The sequence below is a fragment of the Oncorhynchus masou genome, chromosome 15, assembly GCF_036934945.1.
Source record: "Oncorhynchus masou masou isolate Uvic2021 chromosome 15, UVic_Omas_1.1, whole genome shotgun sequence".
Classification (NCBI taxonomy): Eukaryota; Metazoa; Chordata; class Actinopteri; order Salmoniformes; family Salmonidae; genus Oncorhynchus; species Oncorhynchus masou.
In genome coordinates, this window is record NC_088226.1 from 11,127,993 (window position 1) to 11,138,141 (window position 10,149).

Below are 10,149 nucleotides of genomic sequence, written 5' to 3' on the forward strand. Positions count from 1 at the left end.
GACCATATTAGAGACACATATTTCCCTCAGATTACACAGATCCACAAAGAATTTGAAAACAAACCCAATTTTGATAAACTCCCATATCTACTGGGTGAAATTCCACAGTGTGCCATCACAGCAGCAAGATTTGTGACTTGTTGCCACAAGAAAAGGGCAACCAGTGAAGAACAAACACCATTGTAAATAGACTCAGTGAGCATAGCCTCATACATATTTATGCTTATTTATTTTCCCTTGTGTACTTTAACCATTTGTACATTGTTACAATACTGTGTATATATATATATATATATATAACATTTGTAATGTCTTTATTGTTTTGAAACTTCTGTATGTGTAATGTTTACTGTTAATTTGTATTATATATGGGTGGTTGTTGACTCCGAGAGCGCGTCATTCAGCGTGTATATCTAACCCAACCCTCCATCTCTCCGCCTCCTTCCAGAGGTTTCAGCGGTTGTGTTGTGGCTAATAATTTGGCTTTCTGAGACTCTTGTCCAGACCTTTTTCCCCAGCAGGGCACTGTGCTCTAACTTCTCATACACACATCTCCAGCTCTACTGTACATACTAGACCACTGCAGCCTGGAGCCTGGCAGGAGACAGTATTGAGTTATGGTTGGTGAGGGGAGTCTGTTTGTGGGAAAAAGATAGAGGGAGAGGCGGAGGGAGGGAGAGAGAGAGAGATAGGAAGGCTGACATTCATAGGGTGCTGAGAGAAGAGGAGAGGTGAGGTAAATTGAGATGCTGAATGGGCTGTGGAAGCCTCAGTGTATCAATGAGACACCTGAATTCTCTGATCTCATTCACACTGATAGCCATCTTTTCCCCTTCCTTTCACGCTGTGTGTCTCCTCCCGTCAGGTTTTTGACTGACACACACACACACACACACACACACACACACACACACACACACACACACACACACACACACACACACACACACACACACACACACACACACACACACACACACACACACACACACACACACACACACACTTTTTTGACAATGCACAAATGTGTGTGTGGGCATGGTGTGTGTGAGCTTGTAAGACAGCAGCTGTGAAGGACTACCGCTCCTGTCTAAAACAGGCCAGACTAATGAGGACACCTGGGGTCAGTGGTTCTGTCTCTGAGCCACCTGGCCAGCATTCCATAGAGCCTAGCAGAGGAGAAGGAGGTGGGCTGAATGGAGCCACTCTGTCATCCAATATAACATCCTCATTTAAAACGCGCTAGACATGATCCTCACCTCAGACAGCCAAGGATATGCTAACAATGTACTGTACAAAGTTCAATTCTATCCAGAGATTGTAAAATACCACAATAAAATGCCACAATATCTAGCATCATTTGTAAAGGTGTACAAATTCCATACCCATGGTCATGGTTAGGGCTGTTGCGGTGATCATATTACCACCACACCGGCAGTCAAAGTCAATTGTAATGAGAGAGAGAGAGAAGAGCAATGCAATTAAGGACACAAGCCCACCGAAAGTGGAGAGAAAGACGATCAGATTAGAATTATCTCTCTCTCTCTCTCTCTCTGAATTTGAATGCATGCTGCCAAAGCTCACCACTAATGCATGTGGTAAACATTAAACAAGATACAGTACATTAACTCTAAATGATGACAGAAACATGATGGCAAACAGCATCAAGCAACATGCCTTCTGATAAGTATTGTTACACATTCATTTTTCAAGGTGCTTTGGGTGTCAATGTTATTCAAATAGGCTAAGGTGGCTAAGGTGTATGTAAACTTCCGACTTCAACTGTATGGGAACTCCTTCAAGACTGCTGGAAAAGCATTCCTGGTGATGCTGGTTGATTGAATGCCAAGAGTGTGCAAAACTGTCATCAAAGCAAAAGGTGGCTACTTTAAAGAATCGAAAATCGAAAATATGTTTTGATTTGTTTATCACTTTTTTGGTTACTGCATGATCCCATATGTGTTATTTCATAGTTTTGATGTCTTCACTATTATTCAACAATGTAGAAAATAGTAACAATAACAAAAAACCCTTGAATGAGTAGGTGTGTCCAAACTTTTGACTGGTACTGTATATATTTACAAAGATTGGAAATGTTGCAAACAATTACATTTATGGAAGACACAATCTATCTGCAATAAAAAAAGCTTGTCTATCCCCTAAAAAAATACAATAATAATAATAATAATTCCACATGACTGTTGAGTTATCTCCTCTTATGCACTGCATTTGTAGTACCCAACTCACTAACTTGACCATCTGGTCTAATGACCTGGTACTCAGGGCTCTAACGACCATCAGGTCCTAATGACCTGGTACTCAGGGCTCTAACGACCATCAGGTCTAATGACCTGGTACTCAGGGCTCTAACGACCATCAGGCCCTAATGACCTGGTACTCAGGGCTCTAACGACCATTAGGTCCTAATGACCTGGTACTCAGGGCTCTAACGACCATCAGGCCCTAATGACCTGGTACTCAGGGCTCTAATGACCATTAGGTCCTAATGACCTGGTACTCAGGGTTCTAACGACCATCAGGTCCTAATGACCTGGTACTCAGGGCTCTATTGTCCCTCTAACCACTTTGACAGCAATGCAAATGCAATCAAAATTCAAATCCAACACTAATCATCAAAACAGTCTCATGCTTTTAAAACTCACCTCACTGTGATGATCAATTTGAAGAAAGAAGTTCAACATCAGGTTGAAACTGAGTGGACAACATGCTCATTGTGGATGTTGTTTCAAAGCCTAACACATCAAAATGGACTTTCTAGGGTGTTGATTCATTCAAAAGGCCCATACTATTAGAGCTTGTGAATACCATAGGCCTATATATGAGCCCAAGCCCGAAAAAAAAACGGAATTAAGTTAACAATTGTGCCGTTATACAATACATAGCCAATACTCCACAATGCACCAAATTCTAGTAATCGTCTTTGAGTTTGGACTGTAGTATTATGCATACTGGATGGTCTGGTTACCTTATGCTACGCTCCAAAATGTCTATCCTTTAATCTGGGAGAGAACGTATAGGCCTAGGCGATGCTATTGGTTAATTGATTGTGCAGGGCGGCTTCCAGAGTTAGCCTACAATTATAGTGAATTTTATTTTATTTTGAATAGCCTAGTAATAGGGCATTTTTTATATTTTCATAATGAATAGGCTGACACATTACCTTTAGCTAGAGAATATCTCACCACGGTGCGTCTCCATCTCCTCCTCTTTCTCCTTCATTCCTTCTATATGCAATCCTGTGTGGGAGCAGAGTTTTGATGGTTGCCACTAAAAAGAGAAAATATGAAAATATGATGAGAGAACAGCGCGTGCAGCCTTTCTCAAATCATCAATAGCCTGTCGTCGCATCATGCAGACCATATTTGTTTTGATTGAAGACAATCTAAGGTTTGTATCATTCACAAATAAAGTTGCCAGACAACTCTATATCTAGCATATAAATCTACTGTAGCAAATGATCATTTTTACGCTCAACATAGCTACTTCATATGCCCACTCTCTCCTTTTATTCAGCTAGGTTCAATTATATTCTTCATACTATAAAATCATATAATATAAAATAATGACATACTCCTTATAAGCATATCTTGTCTGCTAAATGAACTAGCCCACAGCCTATGGCATGGCTACAGTCTATGTCATGGGCGCACAGCAAGTTAACATACAGTAGGCCAACTTATTTTCAGTTCTTCTGGAATACATTTTCTTCATATCATGTTTCTTTAGGCCTGACTAAAATAATAATGGATTTATTGTGATGGTGTAGATTAATGGTATTTATTAGACTTTTATGTTCCAAAGGCACGCATCATGGGCTTGTATGCAGCTTGTATGTGTAGATGCCTGGAGGCGCTAAACATGTTTATGTTAATTAACTGTCAATTAACGCGAGCCCTAGGCCCGAGCCATGGTGTCCGCAGGTGACAGACAGACAGACGGACGGACGGACGGACATTTAAACAGACAAACAGACAGATATACATTTAAACAGACAGACATTTAAACCGAGAGACAGACATACATTTAAACAGCTTTTATCACCTCCCTCAGTGTGATAAGGAAGGGATATGGAGCAGCATCACTCACTGTGCTGGACCGCCAGACAGCAGTAGCAGATTGAACATGTATCTAAACCAGCCAGGAGGAGGAATATGGAACTAGCTAGCAGTCTGTGGTTAGCGTTAGCTAATGTTAGTGTTACCTCAAGGCCTCTCTGGGGATGGAGATACCTGTCTGTCACACCTGCCAGGACACAGTGTGTCTACTACACACAGTCACACACAACCGGAGGCTTCATAATACACACTACATGACCAAAAGTATGTGAACACCTGCTCATCGAATATCTCATTCCAAAATCATGGGCATTAAAATGGTGTTGGTCTCCTCTTTGCTGCTATAACAGCCTCCACTATTATGAGAAGGCTTTCCAATGGATGTTGGAACGTTGTTGCAGGGACTTGCTTCCATTCAACCACAAGAGCTTTAGTGAGGTCGGCACTGATGTTGGGCGATTAGGCCTGACTCGCAGTCGGCGTTCCAATTCATCCCAAAGGTGTTCGAGGGGGTTGAGGTCAGGGCTCTGTGCAGGCCAGTCAAGGTTTTCCACACAGATCTCAACAAACCATTTCTTTATGAACCTCACTTTATGCGCGGGGGAATTGTCATGCTGAAACAGGAAAGGGTCTTCCCCAAACTGTTGCCACTTGCCACAAAGTTGGAAGCACAAAATCGTCTAGATTCTAGAATGTCATTGTATGTTCTATCAATAAGATTTCCCTTCACTGGAGCTACCATGAAAAAAAGCCCAGATCATTATCCCTCCTCAAACTTTACAGTTGGCGGTATGCATTGGGGCAGGTAGCATTCGCCTGGCATCCGCCAAACCCAGATTAGTCCATCGGACTGCCTGATGGTGAAGCGTGATTCATCACCCCAGAGAACAGGTGATCTTAGGCTTGTGTGGAGTTGCTCGGCCATGGAAACCCATTTCACGAAGCCCCCTGATGAACAGTTCTTGTGCTGATGTTGCTCCCAGAGGCAGTTTGGAATTTGGTAGTGAGTGTTGCAACCGAGGACAGATGTTTTTTACTCTCCTAGACGTTTCCACTCCACAATAACAGCATTTACAGTTGACCGGGGCAGCGGATGCCACCTTGTTGAAAAGGTGGCATCCTATGACGGTGCCATGTTGAAAGTCACTGAGCTCTTTAGTAAGGTCATTCCATTGCCAATGTTTGTCTATGGAGATTGCATGGCTCTGTGCTCGGGTGTGACTGAAATAAGTAAGTAATTCATGTACAGTACATACTTTAATACACACATTGAATGAACTATTCATTCAATGTACATAAATGAAAACACAAATGAATATTTCATTCTGTTAAAATAATATCTTCTTCGGGATCGGTGTCCCTTTCACGGGACGGTTGAGCTAATGCGATTAGCATGAGGTTGTAAGTATTCTGTTAATTAGTTACATAAGGTTTGGCCAGTTGAACCCTGGCCAGTATGTGTGTGGGAGAGTGGGTGTAGTGTGTGGGTGGAATAGAGCAGTAGCAGAGTGTATAGTGAGTGGGTGGTTCCAGTGGGCAGATGTCCCAGTGGGTGGGCTGGACAGCTGGTGGTGAGAGGAGGACAACTAACTTCTGATAAGAGGAAGTGAAGGCAAAGTGCTGTTGGGAGTACGGCACAGCACACTCATTGTAATAAAAAGGAAAACACGGGCCACTGAATAAACATGTCATTTTGTGTGTCTGACTGCGTGTCTGTCTGTGAGTCTGTGGGTCTGACTCTAGCCCCGTTTGTTTATACATGGTGCTAACATGGGTTCATCCTGATCTTGTCTACATACTGATTGTGCCCACATATCCAGAAATGTGTCTACACATGGTATTATAATGTGTCTGTTATCCGTCTGCATTGTCACAAGAGTTCCTGGTCCCTTCATTTATTCAAATGATTTCACAGCTATTCCTTCAAAATAACATTTATTTATTGTAAGACACATATTGATGTAGTCAGTCAATGCCACCTCTCAATGATTTTAGACGGAGGAATAATGACGATTTAAATGGTTTCTTTGTACAGATCGGTCTACACTAGTAGGATATCCAGACATGATGTGTGTCTGACTAACCCCGGGAGTTGGGCAGGATGATCTGTGTCTTTTGAGTGTCTTCACCTGTCAAAAAAAGGTGGGCACAATCGGGAATGTGGACAAGATCAGTACAAAGGACTCAAGTCAGAATCAGGTGTAAACGGGGCTTCTGTATCTATCTGTCTGTCTGTCTGTGCGTCTAACAGCATGTGTGTGTTTGACTGACAGGTCCAGAACATCACCCAGTCCATGGAGTTGCTGGACCTGCGGACCAACAGGGACCTTCAGTATGTGAGGAACACAGAGAGCCTGATGAAGGCTGTAGACGTCAAGCTGAAGACTGCCTCAGACAACCCCCGAAGCCTCAACCCCAAGAGCTTACAGGTAACGCACATGACATGCGTGCATGTGTCCTATTCATCTGTACTGAAAAACAATCACACAGGTTTCTACGTGAAGCATATTTCTAAACTGTGTATGTGAACTTTCTGATAAGAACTGTCTATAGGAACATCCTGGACTCTTAGCACAGGCTTTATAACGTATACTTACAGCTTCCTCTACATCACAACGCATAATGACACACTAACACTCACATAGCTTATCTTCATCTGCTATTTCAGTGTAATTGAGTCATGTACAGGAGGCAATTTGAGCACAATCTCTCCTGCATTATTAAAACCCCACTACCAAGCGCAAGTCTCTCTCTCTCTCTCTCTCTCTCTCTCTCTCTCTCTCTCTCTCTCTCTCTCTCAGTTAACAGCCATATATATTCACATTTATCTATTCCTTATCTTCCAACAAGCGGAATCTCAGGCTACATTATCAGACAGCGTTTCTATCTTGCTGTCAGCTGGTCCTTTTCACGCGTTTCTTATACTCTGCGGATATTAGATGGACCATAAAATGGTTTGATTAAAAGATGCTTTGATAAATTCTTAATGCGTAAACTTGATTTACTGCTGGGACTCTGCACGGCAACAGGGATGGGCCTGGGGAGTGGCCCTGTGGTGATTCTCTCTCCACACGTTTTTTATTAAAGTCACTGCAATGTTTACGAAATCCCCCCCCCCCCATTAATCAATATATCTTAATATCACTAGCATATGCCAAGTCATGCAAATTCAAATAGCTTTCCAAATGTGAATAAATACTCATTCACAATCCAATGGGTGCAGAACAAACTGCGTAAGTCTAAAAGCTGCATTTGACTTTCTGTGAGACGGCCTGATGAATGTGTGGAGCTCAACGTCGCCGTTGGCAGGGCACGGGAGATTAACGAGAGGGAATTTTTGTGGGGCGAACGGGGGAAAATGAGATTTATAATGTGGCGCTGTGGGGCTGAGAGCTGCTCCATCACCAGATTTACGATAAACCTTAACAAGGAGAAAACAGCCCCCCCTGTGGCGGACTAGGTTTATTGACGTGCCTGCTGCTCCTAATAGCCTCACAGCACAGGACTGCACTGATGTACCTTAGCAGGCTACCTCAGGCTACCTCTCCTCTCCTGCTGCCCCTTCATCGATACACCACTGGCCTATGAGAAATCAGCCCCACCACCTCCCTGACAGCAGATCAGTCATAGATGTGGACCTGAGGCTAGGATAGGATAGATGATGTAGGTCCCCGGATGAGGAAAAATGCATTGGAGAATGAAAGAATGGAGTCCAGGATAAACAGTGTGCATGAAAACACATTTGGGGATTTGTCATGAGAACGGCAACTAGCTCTGACATTGGAATGCAGTCAGTTACCATCACACACACAAATCTGCCCTTCTGTTTGCTATGTGTGTGGCTTCTCTCTCACTCCTCTTTCTGCTGTTTTTCCTCTTTCTGAATCTAATCTTCCTCTTTTGTCACCCCTCTCTCCCGCTCTCCATCCGACCCGCAGGAGTTGAAGGACAAGGTGACCCAGCTGCTCCCCCTACTGCCGGTGTTGGAGCAGTACAAGACGGACGCCCGTCAGATCAGCCGGGTGAGGGAGGAGGTGAGGAACCTGTCGCTGGTGCTCATGGCCATCCAGGAGGAGATGGGAGCCTACGACTACGAGGAGCTGAGACACAGGGTCCTGCTGTTGGAGACCAGGCTCCACTCCTGCATGCAGAAACTGGGTGAGGAGAGTGGGGGGGGGTGTATCTGTGGAGATCCATAAATATCCATAAAGGTAAAGATCCAAGATGACATTATACTGATAGAAAGATGCTGACATCCCAACAGCATTGAATGTCTCCTGACTTGTCATGGACTACTCTACTGACTGGTTAGAGGTAGTCTTCGTGTACATAATATAGTACTGTGAGGGCTATTCACATTGACGAGGCAATATAAGGAAAACCTAATACAGATCATTTGGAATATGTTCAGACTAAACGTATTTGTTCACAACCGGAGATGCTGTTGGATTTAGAATAACGGACTTGTTGTTTTTCTCTATGAAGAGTCAAGCAGTGCTCTCTGAAAACACTATTATAAACACCAGAGTTCATAGGTTGCCATCTTTCCACCAGAGTACTTTTACGATCAATTTAATCCAACACATTGACACACTATCACCAAGAGCAAGGTGACATGTAGCTACAGTAGCTGAGACGCAGGATATTAATGGTCAACATTTTAGTGATGTTCATGTTCAGTACTAGTATTAAGCTGGATAAACGATCCAGTAATGGTCTAGAGACGCCCAGATAAATGATCATTCTCATGTAATATGTGGAACTAAACTGATGATTTAACAGAAAAGGGGATTGCAGCTGAAATGTTGCCTTTAGCTGTTTAATATTTCACGATAATCTGTGTGTGTGTGTGTGTGTGTGTGTGTGTGTGTGTGTGTGTGTGTGTGTGTGTGTGTGTGTGTGTGTGTGTGTGTGTGTGTGTGTGTGTGTGTGTGTGTGTGTGTGTGTGTGTGTGTGTGTGTGTGTGTGTGTGTGTGTGTGTGTGTGTGTGTGTGTGTGTGTCAGGCTGTGGGAAGTTGACTGGCGTCAGTAACCCCATCACCATCCGTGCGTCAGGGTCAAGATTCGGCTCCTGGATGACTGACACCATGATCCCTAGTTCAGACAATCGGGTAAGTTTTCCTCATGAACACCATGCACGAACACACATTGGTTTTACTACCCTTGTGGGGACCAAAACATTAATTCCCATTCAAAATCCTATTTACTCTAACCCCTAAACCTAACCCCAACTCTTAACCGAAACTTAACCCTTACCTTAACCCCTAACCCATACCCTAAAACTAAACCTAACCCTAACCCTAATTATAACCCTAATTGTAACCCTAAACCTAATCCTTAAGCCTAAAAAAAACCTTTTCCTTGTGGGGACCGGCAAAATGTCCCCACTCTTAATTGTACTTGTTTTACTATCCTTGTGAGGTCTTCTGGTAACCAGAAGGATAGTAAAAACCAAACCACACACACACACACTGACCCTTGACCCCCAAAACAGAGTTTATCACATGGCTTAGACTACAGCTCCACAGGACCCTCACAGGGGGGTTGTATGATGTAATGCTACTGGTGACAGACTATTTTGCCTACAGTCTGTCAGACTCCTGAGTCACTGATGGATGTCAGCCCTCCCTCCTTTCTCTCCCTCCCTCCCTCCCTCCCTCCCTCCCTCCCTCCCTCCCTCCCTCCCTCCCTCCCTCCCTCCCTCCCTCCCCCTCCCTCCCTCCCCCTCCCTCCCTCCCTCCCTCCCTCCCTCCCTCCCTCCCTCCCTCCCTCCCCTCCCCCTCCCTCTCCCTCCCTCCCTCCCTCCCTCCCCTCCCTCCCTCCCTCCCTCCCTCCCTCCCTCCCCCTCCCTCCCTCTCCCTCCCTCCCTCCCTCCCTCCCTCCCTCCTGTCCCATCCCGTCACAGCCACAGTACGCCTGCTGATTAATCATTCTGTCATGGGGGAAGAAATGAACGAGTTGTTTAAGCAGAAGTTTCTCCAATCACCTGGGTGATTACCAGCAGTGTGACTGCCAGCAGAGCAGCAGAGCAGCAGAGACTGAGACAAGGATGTGAGCTTGGACACAAATGATA

At 44.3% G+C, this 10,149-nt stretch overlaps 1 protein-coding gene across 2 annotated transcripts in view; it reads left to right on the forward strand.

Annotated features, from left to right (window-relative positions):
- The window catches only part of LOC135555597 (noelin-2-like), a 100,816-nt gene that overhangs the window by 87,127 nt on the left and 3,540 nt on the right, over positions 1 to 10,149 (forward strand). For both annotated transcript variants that reach the window (XM_064988175.1, XM_064988174.1), the window contains exons 3-5: positions 6,350 to 6,505; positions 8,015 to 8,234; positions 9,081 to 9,187. In XM_064988175.1, the coding sequence (XP_064844247.1) occupies positions 6,350 to 6,505; positions 8,015 to 8,234; positions 9,081 to 9,187 (483 nt within the window). The remainder of the gene's footprint in view (positions 1 to 6,349; positions 6,506 to 8,014; positions 8,235 to 9,080; positions 9,188 to 10,149) is intronic.